The sequence below is a fragment of the Melospiza melodia genome, chromosome 14 (genome assembly GCF_035770615.1).
Source record: "Melospiza melodia melodia isolate bMelMel2 chromosome 14, bMelMel2.pri, whole genome shotgun sequence".
Classification (NCBI taxonomy): domain Eukaryota; kingdom Metazoa; phylum Chordata; class Aves; order Passeriformes; family Passerellidae; genus Melospiza; species Melospiza melodia.
In genome coordinates this window covers 20192655-20209123 of record NC_086207.1, presented here as the reverse complement: position 1 = coordinate 20209123, position 16469 = coordinate 20192655, and the positions used below count along the sequence as shown (strand labels likewise).

The following is a 16469-nucleotide window of genomic DNA, read 5'->3' as shown; positions in this document are numbered from 1 at the left end:
GAACGCTGCCATCGTCTCAGCCTCCAAACACTCATTCTCCCAAAGCGTAAATTTGCATGAAGCATCTTACGGCACAGTTACTGATCTCTGTTTTCCGTGGCTGCAGTTCTCCTCTGTACTCCATTCAGCTCTACAAAGTGACACATTTCCCGAGAGCCTGTTCTCGCCAGTGCCATGGACTCTGCACCGTCGGATCTGCTTTGCAGGTGAGGCTTGGAACAGGGCAGTGATTTAAATACAGCCATTTCACAGGCAGAATAGTACATACACAAGTTTGTAACAAAATGACTGTAACTGTGTCCTGAGCCAAAATGAATTTAAAAAACCAAAGGAAAAACCTACACATACTTAAACCAGGAACATTGCCTGCATAATGTCGTGTGCCCCACGGCTGGTGCTCGGCTCCAGGAGGCTGCCAGAGCTCAGAGCACATCATGCATGGGATGGAAATGGTTCTGGTGCAGTTCTGAGCCTCACCAGCGAGGTGTGAAACAGGGATAAAGCAGCAGCCCTGACTGAGCTCATTGGGAAGTTTCAGCTGCATTTCCCGAGCCAGGGTTTTCTGACTGCCGCCTCAAAGCCCACCCAAGCCACAAAGCAGGGCTGCTCCTCCCTGTGCTCAGCTCCGGGACATGAGAGAGGTAATAAAAATAAATTCTAGTTAATAGGTTTCTAAAGGCTGCTGAAATCCTTTTCCCCAGCCCTGTTTATAAGCAGTGAGTGACCCTAAAAGGAGCTTCTCCACATGAGAGCGTGTTCACAGTGCCAGGCATGTCAGCTCCCTCAGTGGCCCCGCATTCCCAGGTCCGCCAGCTCATTTGGGAGGGATGGGCCAACAGCCGGGCTGTGATACAGGAAGACTCACAGCTCTAGCAAAGCTATTTTCGTGTGGCACAGGAAAATATTTCTTGTGGATTTATGAAAGGGAGTGAAGCCGCTGCACCGGAGCCACACCGACCCCGTGTGGCTGAGCCTGGGCTCCAGGGAGCGCCGGGCTGAGGGAAGGCGGGGCTGAGGGAGGGCCGGGAACCAGCCGGGCCGAGGCGGGGCCGGGGCCGAGGCGGGGCCGGGGCCGAGGCGGGGCCGGGGCCGAGGCGGGGCCGGGGCCGAGGCGGGGCCGGGGCCGAGGCGGGGCCGGGGCCGAGGCGGGGCCGGGGCCGAGGCGGGGCCGGGGCCGAGGCGGGGCCGGGGCCGAGGCGGGGCCGGGGCCGAGGCGGGGCCGGGGCCGAGGCGGGGCCGGGGCCGAGGCGGGGCCGGGGCCGAGGCGGGGCCGGGGCCGAGGCGGGGCCGGGGCCGAGGCGGGGCCGGGGCCGAGGGAGGACCGGGCCGGGGCCGTCCGTCCCGCGCGTGCGCGGAGCGGCGCGCGGTGTCCCGGAAGTGGAGGCGCGGCCGTGACACGTCGCAGGGGCCGCGGCGGCGGGAGCGGGGCCGGGCCGGGGCCGCAGGTGAGGCCGGGACCCGGGCAGGGAGCGGGACCCGGGCAGGGAGCGCGGGGCACGGACGGCCCGGGGCCCAGGGAACGGGGCGCGGGGCGCAGCGCGAGGTCCCGGGCCCGCGGCGGGGCCGAGCGGCGGGAGGGACAGCGGGCAGCGCCGCGCGGGGCCGCTCGGGCCGGCCGCAACCCGCCTCGCCGGTCTCTTGCAGAGGGGGCGATGTCCGGGTTCGACGGCTTCAACACCGAATTCTTCCAGACCAGTTACAGCATCGAGGACCAGGCGCAGCCCTACGACTACAGCGGGCGGCCGTACAGCAAGTAACTCGTGTGCCCTGCCGGGCACGGCATCCCGGAGCTCGGCTTGGGGCACCCCAGACCTTATCCCGTCCCCCCCTGCCATGGCAGACACCCCTCCTGCTGCCCCAGGCGCTCCCAGTCCTGTCCAGCCTGGCCTGGGGCACTGCCAGGGATCCAGGGGCAGCCGCAGCTGCTCTGGGCACCCTGTGCCAGGGCCTGCCACCCTCCCAGGGAGCAGTTCTTTCCCAATATCCCATCCAGCCCTGCCCTCTGGTACTGGGGAGCCATTCCTCTTGTTCTGGCACTCCAGGCCCTTGTTCAAAGTCCCTCTCCAGCTCTCCTCTAGGCTTCCTTAGGGTACTTCTGGGACAGTCTGTGTCTCCAGGAAAGTTTTGGCACTTCAGCCAGCTGCTGGTTTCTGGAAATGAGTCCCGGTTGTTCTGTTGGATGGAGAGCTGAGCTCTCTGTAAATGGAGATCTGAAGGAATTTTGTGTTCAATTCTCTGTCTGGTAGATTTAGAGCAAGTGTTAGAAGATTAAAGGACAAGCCCAATGAACAGTTTTAATTATATGAGTGATCTGCATGTCCTTGGGAGAAGAAATACTGTTCTTCTGCAGCTCCATCTCCAGCCACTCACTTGGGAACTAGGAATTAGTGTCACCTTAGTGAGCCTGCAGTGTCCTGGTGGCTCCCAGGCTGCAGCAGGGAGGTGTGGAGGGTGTTCCTGGGGCAGGGGGATCCTGGCAGCCCCGTGTGAACATCCAGCCTCGGGCTGAGGGCTTTGCTCCCTCCGTGTGATCCCTGAGATGGGTGAGCAGGTCAGTGCCATTTGTGACCTGAACAAATGTGCCCCTGTGCTGGACTCTACTGACACGAGGAGTTCTGCATTTTCCTTCTGTTTCCTAGTTAAAGATTTTGGAAGTGTTTATGGAAATCTCTGTGGTGAGACTTGGGATAGATTAGCGGCAGGAATACCTGAAGAGTTGTTTAGGGCAGAGGGTGGCTTTGATTGGGGTTTTTTGTGGAGGACCTATGGGACCACGTTGTGGAACTTTTTAACAGAGATGGAAGGGTTGGCTGTGACGTACTGACTGGAAGAAGCTTTGCCTTGCAGGAGGTGTTTCAGCAGCAGCTCTGGGTGTCCCTAACGTGGGGTTGTGCTTTGCAGGCCCTATGGAGGCTACGAGTACCCCCAGCAGGCTGGCTTTGTGCCCCACGACATGATGCAGCAGCCCTACACGGGGCAGATCTACCAGCCCACGCAGGGCTACACCCCAGCCTCAGCACAGTCTTTTTATGGAAGCAACTTTGAGGACGAGCCTCCGCTATTAGAAGGTATAACTTTGCTGTGGCCTAAATCCAGAACTCCTCCTAGTTTGGGGGTAAGTTGGTAGCAGTGTGTGCATTCCCTGCTGCTGCGACTGCTCGGTGCGTTTGTAATTCTCATTGAATTTTTTTAACCTGTATTTTGGCATGTGAAATCCTTGTTCTTGTGGGAACTTCTGCAGTTGGGAATTTGTGCTTTCTTGCTTCACACCAGATTAAATCATTTAACTGGGAGACCTGACTTTGTGGCAAAACACTCAATATTCCTCACGTTGCAAATAATAATTGTAACTGCCCACTTTGTAAAGTAAGTGCCTGCAGGTGCTGTGAGTTGATTCTTGGTTAGAATGGGAATGTTTTGTTGCTAACAAGGAGTGCTAAACACTGCAGAAACGCCTGTGTGGAGTACAGCCTGTGCAGAGTGCCAGGCTGGATATTCAGCTAAGGCTGGCTTGCTGGGATCAGATTCCAGCTTATTTCTGTTATTTTTCACTTCCAGCAACTGAATAAACTGTCCCTGTTACAGGGTGGAGAGACAGGCATCTGTCACACCTGTCACCTGTCCCCTGGCATGATACCTTCCACCCCTAGGGCTTTTTTATTAATTTATTTGCATCAATAAAACAGGATCAGGGAACTGGGCTGAAAGCACCTCTGTGAGCCCAGAGCTCTGTGCTTGGGCTCTTCCCTGCTCCTTCAGAAACCACCTGGGCCCTTCCTGGCACCTGAGACTGGGCCTGTGTGCAGGCAGCAGGAGGAGAGAGGGGAGGGCTCAATGCCCTGGTGCCCACCATGGATCTGGGGGAGATGGCAACTGGAGAGGCAGGGAACACAAAGAGGGGAGCAAGTGTGGCAGCCAGGAAGGGAAGAAATGAAATCCGTGTTGTGTTCCCTTGCAGAATTGGGGATCAATTTCGACCACATCTGGCAGAAAACACTAACGGTGCTGCACCCCCTGAAGGTGGCTGATGGCACCATCATGAACGAGACGGACCTGGCGGGGCCCATGGTGTTCTGCCTGGCCTTTGGGGCCACCCTGCTGCTGGTGAGGCACTGCCACGGGGGCTGCTGGGCACAGCTCTGCTGGGAAGGGCTCCTGGGGCTGGGCACGGGGCCAGGAAAGCTCCTCCTGCCCATGCAGTGTCCTGAGTGGGAAGGGACCCCCAGGGATCATCACGGGCCAGCTCCTCGCCCTGCACAGCACAGAAATTTGTGTGTGCATGGGAGAAGTGCTGGGGCCTCACACTGCTGGGGTGGGTGAGCTCTGTCACACCAGGTGGGATTTCAGTGTCAGCTCCCTCTGGAGCAAACCTGCTCCCACACTGCTTGTGTTGCTCCATGGGGTTGGCACTGCTGGAGTCTGGTCAGTTTTTCTAACTGAGCTTAATTGGAATAATTGTGCTTTAATGGCTCAAAGCTGACAGCAAACAGTGTTCCTTGGCATTGAAAGCTTCAGGGGTTTTAATCAGTTCTAGCTTTAAATGCTTCAGGCACTGCTTGTCATTTCTGCCTGAAATTTCACATTGCTGTGACAGTTAAAACACACTCTGGTACCAAGGGGCCTTCAAGCCTACTTTAATAAGTAACTTCTATTTATGGAAAGTAGGCCAGTCAAATTAATGAACATGTTTAGAATAGATACGTTTCGATTTTCTTTTCCTAAAAATTTATTTCTCCTGTGTGCTTTTTAAAAAAATCCATGGAATGTTGTGGAAGGAAGTGGGCTGAGCCTGGCTCAGAGGTTGCACAGTTGTGCTTGTTTCCTGTGCTGCTTGGGAAGGAGGAGAGCTGGGTCTAAGCACATCCAGTGAGAAGTTGTTGGAGGGGGACACTGGAAGCTGCACAGCCCCCTGTCCTGCAGGGTGCCTCGGGCAGGTGCTGGAGGGGAGGCAGCAGTCTCAGCCTGGGAAAACCAGGAGATGCCCTGAATACATGGACATAAGCCACCTGTGCGTCCCCTGTGCTTCTGAACAAGCAAATTTGGGTTTGGCTTTTTAAAATCTCCCTCAGCTAACCCCAAGTTCACACGCAGTGCTTGGCAGCTCAGCCTCAGCTGTTCCTGGGATTTTTAAAATAGTTCTCTTTGTGCCATAACTTTGTGCATTCTACCACAAATTAAAGGGCTTCAGCTCTGGGTTTGTCAAGAAGTTCCTGAATTACAGTTTTGTTGTTTTTACATACCAGTTCTGTAGAGATCATTATTGCAAATAATCAATCAGCATGAGAAGTCCTTGATAAACCCTAAACAGTTCCTGGGCTGAGATCAGGGAACAATAACCAGATCAGAACCTGTTCATTAAGGTCCACAGAGTCAGGAGGAATTCCAGGCTCCTGGAGCATGAGCTGTCTGGGACGCTGGGGGGAAACACTCCCTGTGGGATGGGAGTGAGGGAGCTGGGGCTGGGGAGCAGTGCCTGTGCCCACCCCTGCTGCGTTCCAGGGTGGGTGGGTCTGCTTCCCTGGGCCGGTTCCGTCCTGACCCCAGTCCTGTGCTGGGTCCGTCCCGACCCCATCCCAGACCCCGTCCTGTGCTGACCCCGTGCTGACCCGGAGCTGTGCCCGTGCAGGCTGGCAAGATCCAGTTCGGGTACGTGTACGGGATCAGCGCCATCGGCTGCCTGGGCATGTTCTGCCTGCTGAACCTGATGAGCATCACCGGCGTGTCCTTCGGCTGCGTGGCCAGCGTGCTGGGCTACTGCCTGCTGCCCATGATCCTGCTCTCCTCCTTCGCCATCGTCTTCTCTCTGCAGTAAGTGCTGCCGCGTGCCCCTGGGCACGGGGCCCTGCTGCCACGGGAGGGAATCTCTGCCAGGGGTTTGCAGCTCAGTGCTGCAGCTGTGTGTCGTTTGAGTGTGGCAGGAATCTTCAGTAAGGGCAAGAATTAATTATCAATGCCTTCAGGTATTTACTGGGGGAAGGGGGTGAATCCTGCCTTGACCTCTAAGTCATTAAACAGCTTTTGAATACCTAGGCTCCAAGAGCAAGCTCAGGTTTGTTTTCAGCTAGCTCTGAATCTGACAGGTCTCAGCACCTGTAAAGTCTGAAAATAATTGTTATTGAAGACACAAATTAGGATTATACAAATACAAGAAAATGAGAGTGATTTGTCTTGGCTTTGCAAATTTAGGGACTGAAAAGAAACAGCTTGGCACAGTTCTTGTACTCAGTGCTTTGAAATTTTCATATGCATAGAGTTAATTTTGAGGGGGCTTTCTACCGTCATAACTGACTGATACTCTTCTAAAATTCTAGAATCCCAGAATGGTTTGGGTTGGGAAAGCCCATCCAGTGCCACCCCTGCCATGGCAGGGACACCTCCCACCGTCCCAGGTGCTCCAAGCCCTGCCCAGCTTGGCCTTGGGCACTGCCAGGGATGCAGGGGCAGCCCCAGCTGCTCTGGGCACCTGTGCCAGGGCTTTCCCAGTGCTTTTAGTGGGAATATTTCATTTAATGCCAAATGCTGAAATTCATCCCAGAACCTACACAAGGTGTTGGCTGAGTCCAGGTGTGACTCCTGCAGGTGGACATTCCCAGGGCTCACAGGAATTCTGTTCTTTCTGCCTTTGCAGGGGGATGATGGGGATTATTCTCACAGCTGGAATTATTGGCTGGTGCAGCTTTTCTGCTTCCAAGATCTTTATCTCTGCCTTAGCCATGGAGGGCCAGCAGCTGCTCGTGGCCTACCCCTGCGCGTTGCTGTACGGAGTCTTCGCCCTCATCTCCGTCTTCTGAACAGACTCTGGGGGCCAAAAGGAAAATCCCAGCGTGGAACGTGGACTTGGACCAGAAACAGCTGCAAACAACTGTCTCGTGTTGCTATCATGAAACTTAGACCTGTTTGAATCACCTGGAACAATGGAAAATGTCTCGTGTTCACTTTTTTAGGACCTTGAATACTGTTTTCAATGACCTGGAGATTCCAGAGCTTTAATACGTGTTCATGCTTATCAAGTTCCTGTGATTTCTTTCCCATTCCTAGATATTTAGAAAAAGTAACTTTCAGTTGTTTATTTGAGGGTTGTGATTTTTGTTCGTTTTGTTTTGTTTTGTTTTGTAGGGGAGGGCGAAGGGTTGCAGTTGCAAATTGGTAGATTTTTATCCAAAACAGTTAAAGGAGCTGCCGTGGATTTGGGGGACTCTGGATAAATCTGCAGGAAAGATGAACCTGTTTCCTGACCCCTCTCACCAAAAATGCACAAATGAACAAAAGTAATTAGAGTATTTCCTGTATTTTAACCAATATCCTCCTAAGCTCTCCAGTCTCAATTATTTGTTCATTTGCTGTGAGAGTATTTCAGGATTTAAGATACTTAAATTATGAAGTAGAAAACAGATGCTTAAAAGTGAAAGGGATCTGTGATTCTGTCACACTTGAAACATGACCACATTGGGATGTCTGTAGCTTTATGTTAACTGGGGTTTCTGAAGGACGTGGGCAGAGGTTCCTTCCCTCATGGTGCATATTCTGCTGGGTAGATGAAGAGGAATCTCTCTCACAGTGCTTCCAAGGAAAACACCATTTGGAAAACGTTATGCTTGTCAGTATTGTAGTTATTGTAAAATAATTTAAGGTATATTGATTAAATTTTCCTTAAATTTTGAAAAAGGTGTTTGATTTTCCTAACCTTTATTTTTGATGTTTGCTTACTAAAATAGAGACTTTCTTGTTGAAACAAAATCGCATTTAAAATTGAATTCATTGGGTGGCTTTGGTGTTTGCTACAGTGAGTGAAGAGCAGGAGGGAGCTCCTGTCCTGTGTCTGTGCAATTCAATAGCATTGATTGCCAATGAGCCTAATTAAACACAGTTCTAGGGCGCAGAAGAGCTTCCTCAGCTGCTTGAGCAAGTCAGGTTCTAGCACTCTAATATTGTACTTTGAGAACAGCTAATTCAGCTTAGCCTGCGCATTCCAGAGGGAAAGTTCTTACAGCCTTGCAGTGATTCCATAGGTGCCTTCCAGGGTGATCACCTGGGTAATAAAATACTATAAATAATGTTTTCTTTCACCACAGCATGAGCAAACTTCAGTGCACAGGAAGAACAACACAGTGTTGCCCTGGCAATAGAGCTGCTGAGTTTGGAGGAACCATAGGAAAAGGGATTTATTTAGATTTAAATGTTCACAAAGTCAGCAGTGGAGGACACTGCACGTTCTCCTCCAGCAGTGAGGGCTGACCCAGGAGTTTCCTCTCACAGAATTTAGCAGTTTGTAACTGAATTTCTAAGTGGTCTCTGGGGAGCAGAGAGAAGCAGATGAGGGCAGGAAGTCAAACACTTGGCTTCGTGGAGGACTTGATAAAAACCAGTTATGTCTAGAGTGGTTGTCTTAAAGATCCCAAACTTCTGGTTCAGTAATTAATGTGATTGCCTCGACTCTTTATTGCCTTTCCAAAATCAATTCCATCGATTTTCCGTAATGAAGTTTTGTCCTAGTTCTTGCTTCAATTTTAGTTACATTTCAGATGATTCAGTCTCCCAGTCCCATAGAAAGGCAAGAGTGGAAGCTGGAGCTCTGCACTCCCACATTTGCCTTTCTCAGTTAGGACTTCTCTTTCCACGTCTGAGCTCCCCCACAGTCTGTCCCCACCCTTCTCACCTGGCTTTCAGCACTGCCTTATCCTGCTTTGGCTCCCTTTGTGTCGCTCAGGTTATAGCACCAAACAAATGCTGCAGTTGCCTTTTCAAACCCCTTTTGTTACTCTGCCAATACTGAAATCATGCCCTGCCCTGCAAGAGCTGTGAGTTGCCTTTCCCAGTCTGTCCGTGGTCGCCCTGGGCTGTTGGTGACAGTGACAGTGGCAGTGGCTGTGTTTTTCAGGTCCCCTGTGCTGTGGGGCTGCTGCTGCCCCCGGTTCCGTTCGGTTCCGTTCGGTTCCGTTCTTGTCCCAAATTCCCAGGCCCGTCCCGTGCCAGCCTGCGTTGTTAACGTGCTGCTGTGTCTGTCACCGCCGTGGGTGTGGAGCTGCGGAGGGCCGGCTGCAGGGACAGCGCCGGAGCGTTCCCCGGGGCTCTGTGTGCTGGCACCGGGCTGGCACCGTGCCCTGTGGGCGAGGGCTGGGCTGGCACGGCCGGGAGGGGTCACCTGCAGCTGCTGTCACCCGGGGCCGGCCCTGCCAGCAGCAGCGTTCAGGCTTGGTACCGGGTTTGGGGACTGCGGTGGCGACAGAGCCGCCCGAGCCTTGGCGCCACGGCCCGGCTGCTGCCCGGACACGGGGCAAAGCGAGAGCGGCTGTCCCGGGCTGGCCCGGGCTGCTCTGGGCCGGGCCGTGCGGAGCCGGGCGCTGCTGTTTGCAGCCTCTCCACTGGGTGGGTCTGCAGCACTCCCGATGTGCTCCGAGCCGGCACAGAGCCCTGGCATGGCTGGGGAAAACCTTCCCGGCCCATCAGCCCCAGCTGTGCCCGACCCCCGGCACAGAACCCCGGCACAGAGCTCTGGCACCGCTGGAAAAGCCCTTCCAGCCCATGGAGCCCCAGCTGTGCCTGACCCAGCCCATGGAGCCCCAGCTGTGCCTGACCCCATTGCAGAACCCCGGCACAGGGCCCTGGCATCGCTGGGAAACCCTCCCAGCACATCAAGCCCCAGCTGTGCCTGACCCCTTTGCAGAACCCCGGCACAGAGCTCTGGCACCGCTGGAAAAGCCCTTCCAGCCCATGGAGCCCCAGCTGTGCCTGACCCCTTTGCAGAACCCCGGCACAGAGCCCTGGCATGGCTGGGGAAAACCTTCCCAGCCCATCAGCCCCAGCTGTGCCTGACCCCTTTGCAGAACCCTGGCACAGGGCCCTGGCATCGCTGGGAAACCCTCCCAGCACATCAAGCCCCAGCTTTGTGCCTGACCCCCGCCTTGTCCCGGCCCCGAGCAGCGGGCACCACGGCCAGGAATTCCTTGGGCACTCCAGGGATGGGGATCCAAACCCCCTGCCGGTGTTAACACACTGTCCCTGCAGAAATCCCTGCTGGATGCAGGTCCGGGCAGTGCTGTGCAAACACCCGAGCACCACGGTCCCACTGCTGCACCCAAAGCTGCTGCTGGGCTGCAGCAAGACCTGGGGAGCCTTTCCCTCCTCCTGCCCTCCCTGTCCCACATCAGCAGCAGTGATTCCCCGTGGTCACAGCCCTGATCCAGGGGCTCTCTGTCCCTGGCAGGGGAAGGGATCCATTCCAGCCACGATGGGGATGCTGCAGGGCCGGGATCCCTCCCCATTCATGGGGAACCTTTGCTGTGTTTCATTCCTTGGGTAACAGGGAATTTCAGCACCTTCAGTCAGAATGCACTGATGCATTCACATGTCTGCACAGTCAAGATGACAATTCCAACACCATGGGGTAGTTTATTTCCATTCATTTATTTAATTATCTGCTTTAAATATCAAAGTCTGTGTGTGGGTTTTGTTGGTTTTTAATTGCACAGGCCTCTCCTCATTTCACTTCTTCATCCCTGGTGATTTCCCTGTCATTGCTGGATACACCATCAGAATTAAGTTTCCAGTGTGCCTATTGACAAAAGAGAAGATAATAATTACAAATGATTGATCAGTGCAAGCCCACATCATTGGATTAATTCTTCCCTCCTTCCCACCACTGTTAATTCAGAATAAATTTGTAGCAATCAAGAGATCTTCACTCGTGTGCTGATGATCTTCATGTTCTGCCTGAGCTTTAATTGAGCTTAAAAGGCCTAATTCTGCCTCAATTCTATTCTTAGTGCTGTTTCAGACCTGATGTAGAGTTTGAATTTGAAGATGATTCTCCTGCCTACACCTAGCTGGGGTTAGTTCCCCCCCCAGTCAGTGTTTCCATTAATTCCCCCATTCCTGGGGGGGGTGGGAGGATGTGGGGTGGCTGTGCTGGGATGGAGCCCACGGATGGAATGGGATGGGATTGCATCCCCCACTCCTCAGACCCACTGCAGGACACAGGGGCTTGGCCAGAGCGTGCCAGGGGGAGACAAAGCCCCAGGGCTGGCACAGGGGCCCGAGGGAGTCCTCAGTGAGCCCGGGGAGCTGTGGGGGTCACCCAGAGCACAGAGGCAGGCTCCCGTTGGGGAACAGCAGGGTTTGCCATCAGCTCTCTCCCTGCTTCTGCCTCTGCACATTCCCTGTTTGCTGCCTGGATTGCTGAGCAGGGGATGGAATAACCACGGGCTCCCTTTCTTGGACCCCTGTTATTTCAAACACAGGCACAATCCTAGACCCCAGAGGAAAGGCAGCAAACCGAGTTTTGGACCTGTAAAGCACTGGCAGCAGCAAGATAACACCCATTAAAGCCATCAGGCTGGAGCTCTGAAACCTCTGCAGTTTACCCAGTAATTTGTCTGGAAGGCTGTTCTGAGGGAGCGTTTTCCATGGAAACCTGCAGTGTGATCCCCCAAACAAGCCCGAGCGCTCTGCCGGCGCCGGGCTGGTGTTTAGATCCCAGCCAGCTCTGTTGGCCTGGTTGCCATGGCCCCGTTGTCTCCCCAGCCCCGCTGGATGGAGCCCTGCGGGGAGCTGGGGCTGGGCAGTGCCCGTTCCGAGGGGATTGGGCTGGGCAGGGGTGGGCTGCGGCTGCTGCAGGTGCAGGAACGCTGCCAGCCCGTGCCCAGCCCGTGCCAGCCCGTGCCAGTCCATGCCCAGCCCCTGCAGCCCCTCAGGCACTGACCCCTCTCCCTGCGGAGCAGCTCACAAAGGTGTTGGTTAATTATTGTTATAATTTCTGCACGCCAGGGGGAGGACAGGGGCACAGAGAAGGGGAATGTTTGTTGGGAGCTCACAGAGCAGGACCCTGGCCCGGGCCCCCAGGTCTGCTGGGAAACACCCCCAGCACAACAGCAGTGTCTTTGCCTTGTGCTCATCAATCCTGGTCTCAGCAATGCACCCGCATCATTCTCTGAACCAGGAGCTCCTGACTGCTTTGTTATTGCTGTGGTTCTCGATGCTCCTCACCGCTCCCAGGCTTTATCTCAGCACATCTCCAAGGGATTCCCTGCTCAGGCACAGATCCCTAGGGCACATGTCCCTATGTGAGTAACTCACCCCAGGCTTTACAGACGGCTCCTTCCTCGCCCTAAAGCCACGATGCCAGCTGGGCACCCCCTGTGCCCGAGCAGGGGAGCCCTGAGCACCCCTGCGGGCAGGAGGGGGCACGGGCTGGCAGCAGGGACAGCCCGGGCACTGTGGATGGCAGCGGCGGGGTCACGGCTCCGAGCAGCCCTGCAGGGGCACGGACCGGCCAGGGCCACCAAGGCTGGGGACAGAGCTGGGAGGGCGGCTCTGGGTGCCACTAGATGGCAACCGGCTCCTTGCGATGGGGCATGGCAGCCCGAGCGTGCCGGGGGGATGCGGGATGCTGCGGGGGGATGCGGGGGGATGCGGGTGCCATCGCTCCCGGCTGCGGGACTTGTGCGGGCTGGCACAGGAGCTGGCACAGCAGCGGGACCCGGTGCCCGGCAGGAGCTGGTCCCGGAGCTGGCACAGGAGCTGGCACAGCAGCGGGACCCGGTGCCCGGCAGGAGCTGGTCCCAGCCTGGCAAACCCAGCCGGGGCTGGGGCTGCTTTTGGATACGCCTTGGTGATGCGTTTGAGACATCTAACGTGTCAGAGCACAAGAGAGAAACCTCGCCTGCCTTTGATCTGCGAATTATCCAGAGCTTCCCCCAATGCACAGAACTCAGAATGACCAGGTTGGAGCTGGAAGAGACCTTCAGGATCACCAAGCCCAGCCCGCGGCCCAGCAGCTCAGCTGGTGCAGGGACTCATTGTGAGGAGAAGGAAGGAAAGGTCGGGGTTTCTGTTCCCAGGCTCTGTGCCTGATGAGCAAGCCCACGAGGCCTCTGGGTGCCCTGCAGCCCGCCCAGTGCCACCCCAGGTGCCACCCGGGGCACAGGACATGCGTGCACCCCGCTCCTCCTCATCCTCCCCACAGAGGCTCCCAATCCTCTGCAGCCACGCTAAAATAACCAGAAAGGGGTGGGGAGGATAATGGGTTCTGGCCAAGTGCCACTTCCCTTAGCAGGGAAAAGTTACTGGCTGTTCTAGTGACCTCCACAGTCATTTAACCAGCTACACTTAATTATGCTGAGTAATAGAAAAAATTCCTTAATTCTGCAAGAAAATTCCTCCTTGGTCGATGGAAACCAGAAATCCAACGGAGCAGGAAAATGCCTCTGCCTGACAGCGCTGCCTTATAATCTATTTTTAACTGAATTTCTCCATCTCCTTTGTAAAGAAATAACACTTCTTCATTGCCTCTGGCCATAATTAATGTGCCGTAACTCAAGTCCAAGAGACATATAAAACCAGACTTTAAACAGAGCATTAGCTTTCAAGCAGAGCAAATAATTCTGGAGAAAATAGTGTTTTCTGTACTTAAAACTTTTCCCCCTGGTTTTCATTAAGGCCCTTCAGCTGCTCAAACACAGAACGTGCTTCCCCAGCCCCGTGCTGGTCTGAGAACGTCCCTGCCCAGGGCTGAGGGATCGTCCCCGCTGCAGGGGCAGCCAGGGGGGCTCACCTGCTGCCCTGCCCTGCCCTGCCTTGTGGGGCTGGGAGGGATCTCTGCCATTGTCACTGCAGAGAGGGGACGAGCAGGGAACGAGGGGCACTGCCATCCTCACTGCAGAGAGGGGACGAGCAGGGAATGAGGAGCACTGCCATTGTCACTGCAGAGAGGGGACAAGCAGGGAACGAGGGGCACTGCCATTGTCACTGCAGAGAGGGGACAAGCAGGGAACGAGGGGCACTGCCATTGTCACTGCAGAGAGGGGGGCTCAGCAGGGAGTGAACCCTTGGAGGGGTTTGAAGGCCGTGCTCAGCGACCACGGGGCTGAGCTGGGCCCAGCACCCTCAGCTCCCTGCTCTCAGTCACCAGTGACAGGCGGCTCCTGGGAGCCAGGTCCTGCTGGAGCAGGAGAAAAGCACCCCAGATGCAGCACGTTTTGAAGAAGACCCCCAGATCCAGCACACTTTGAAGGAGCCCCTCATGTCCAGCACATTCTGCAGGAGCCCCCATGCCCAGCCCAACTTGAAGGAGCCCCTCAGACGCAGCCTATTCAGAAGCAGTGACAGCTCCCGTGCAGGACTAACCCCAAGGAGCTCTCAGGGGTGCTGGCAGCAGCAGCCCCAGCCAATGCCATCCCTGCGGGCACCCCTGAGCCCTGGGTGCCACAGCAGCACCACGTTCACTGCCCAGGTTTGCATCCTAAAGGTGCCAGGGGATGGGGTGAGGCCTGGAGCCAAAGTGCCCACAGGTGTTCCCAATGTGCCCAAAGTGCCCACAGGTGTTCCCCATGTGCTTGATTTGCCCATCACCACAGATGTTCCCAATGTGTCCGTTACTACAGGTGTTCCCAATGCGCTTGATTTGCCCATCACCACAGGTGTGCCCAATGTGCCCAAAGTGCCCACAGGTGTGCCCAATGTGCCCAAAGTGCCAACAGGTGTTCCCAATGTGCCCATTCCCACAGGTGTGCCCAATGTGCTTGATTCTCACAGGTGTGCCCAATGTGCCCAAAGTGCCCACAGGTGTTCCCAATGTGCCCAAAGTGCCCACAGGTGTTCCCAATGTGCTTGATTCTCACAGGTGTGCCCAATGTGCCCAAAGTGCCCACAGGTGTTCCCCATGTGCTTGATTTGCCCATCCCCACAGGTGTGCCCAATGTGCTCATTCCCACAGGTGCCCCTGCCCCGTGCCCCCTCTCCCTCTCCTGTTCCCCGGTGCATCCAGAGGGGCTCTGGCTGTTCTCTGAGGGTGCCTTTGCTGGCTGGGAGGGTCCTGGCTGCAGGTAAGGGCTGTGCTGGGCTGTGGGGGGCTCCAGGGGGCTGTGCAGTGACGGCTGCAGCGGGACAGAGCTGCTGGGGCTGTTTGTCTGTCTGTGTTCCCCATGTGCCTGGCCCCTGGCCCTGCTCTGAGTGACCCAGTGCTGGTGCTGGGGGTGCCCTGGGATGGGGAGCCCCCTCCCCTGGGGCTGGGCAGGTGGTCAGGGCTCTGCTGCACACCACGAGGGAGCCCAGACCCATTTCAGGATGTGCTATATGGTAAAATAAGTTGTTATGGCAACTCAAATTCTAAAAATAGACCAAGGAGAAAAAGATGATGTACATAAAAATGACCACATTTTATTTTAATTATGAGGGTTTTAAGTGCTTTCTGTGTGAGGAATTGTGAAGTGTCTGTGAGAGTTTTGCTGCAGCTCTGGGCCTGGAAGGGTCGGGCACTGTGGGGATGCTCCAGAGCCCCTGGGCAGCAGCTCTGGCCAGGCTGGGGCTGAGCAGAGAGAGGCTCAGACTGTGGGGGGTCCTGCCCAGAGACTGAATGTCCCAGTCCTGAAACTCCATCTGCGGGAAAACTTCATCTTTGGGCTGAGTTAACAATCTTCCTGAGCAAACCCTGCTGGTGGAAGCTGTTCCATGGCCTGGATTCTGTTACCCAGAGCAGCTGTGGTGCCCCTGCATCGCTGGCAGTGCCCAGGGCCAGGCGGGGAGCCCCTGGCACAGTGGGAGGTGTCCCTGCCACGGCAGGGGTGGCACTGGAGGGGCTTTGAGTCCCTTCCCACCCAAGCCAGTCTGGATTCTCTGATCTGCAAGTGCTGGGGCAGGACCTGGCTGTGGGCTGGTGCCTGTGTAGGCAAAGGGTGACAATCAATCATCTTTTGGCATCGTGGCTTCACAGGGAGCCTGCAGCCAGGGTTTGAGCTGCTCTGATGTGCCCCTGGCTGCCCTCGCCGTCCCTTTGTCACCCAGCTCAGGAGCTTTGACCCCTTTGCTTTTCCCACTCGTGCTGTGCTGGGAAAGGCAATGCTTGAGCCTGAGTCTGTTCTCTTAAACACAACGGCAGTGGCAGGACGGGCTCCCATCCTCACCCAGAGGGCAGAGCTGGGTCTGGCACTGCCGGGGCTGCCAGTTCCAGGGCAGGACGGGCGCCCATGCTCACCCAGGGACACAGGGCAGGGTCGGTGCCGTCCCTGCTGCCCCCTCCCTGCCCTGCACAGCTGGGGGAGCCCTGCACCCTCTGAACACAAACATCTGGCGAGGAAACCTCCCTGGGCACCGAGGGGAGCCGTGAGTGTCAGCTGCACGGCTGTGTGTACCAAATCGGTTTAATTAAATAACGATAATGTAAATAGAGATCTGCAGCGGCCCCGTGTGCCACGGCTGAGGGAGCTGCCAAGGAGCAGGAGCTCCCTGCCTGCTGCTCCACAGGAACAAACTGCCCGGCCGGGCTGAGCCCTCCCTGTGTGTGCAGACACAGAAATAGGCGTGTGTGTGTGTGCTGTAATTCCTCAGGTGCTGTAAACTTCGTGCCTCTTCCAAATATTTGAGCGCTCCTGTGACCTTCTAAGCAAAACAGGCAGAGTAAACTGTATGCAATCTATATGTGCAGGGGCTGTCAGGGAGAGCTAACATTTACCCACAGCTGGGGCTGTTTATACTGC

General features: G+C 55.8%; 1 protein-coding gene across 2 annotated transcripts; it reads left to right on the top strand.

Annotated features, from left to right (window-relative positions):
• The first annotated feature begins 1363 nt into the window (after positions 1-1363).
• YIPF5 (Yip1 domain family member 5) lies at positions 1364-7665 on the top strand. Of its 2 annotated transcripts, XM_063169113.1 has the most exons (6): positions 1364-1445; positions 1645-1753; positions 2902-3068; positions 3959-4104; positions 5627-5808; positions 6629-7665. In XM_063169113.1, exons 2-6 carry the CDS (start codon positions 1653-1655, stop codon positions 6789-6791), a joined length of 759 nt encoding a protein of 252 aa, XP_063025183.1. In that variant the 5' UTR covers positions 1364-1445; positions 1645-1652; the 3' UTR covers positions 6792-7665. The 2 variants fall into 2 exon arrangements, with proteins under 2 accessions (XP_063025183.1, XP_063025184.1); XM_063169114.1 differs by lacking the exon at positions 1364-1445 and having other exon boundaries at positions 2848-3068.
• Positions 7666-16469: the final 8804 nt, after the last annotated feature.

Bases quoted from the DNA above. Each gene is read 5' to 3' on its own strand.
- YIPF5 (XM_063169113.1), top strand. From the start codon at position 1,653: ATGTCCGGGTTCGACGGCTTCAACACCGAATTCTTCCAGACCAGTTAC. The intron at 1,754-2,901 runs GTAACTCGTGTG...TGTGCTTTGCAG, and splicing joins AGCGGGCGGCCGTACAGCAA to GCCCTATGGAGGCTACGAGT. The intron at 3,069-3,958 runs GTATAACTTTGC...GTTCCCTTGCAG, and splicing joins CGAGCCTCCGCTATTAGAAG to AATTGGGGATCAATTTCGAC.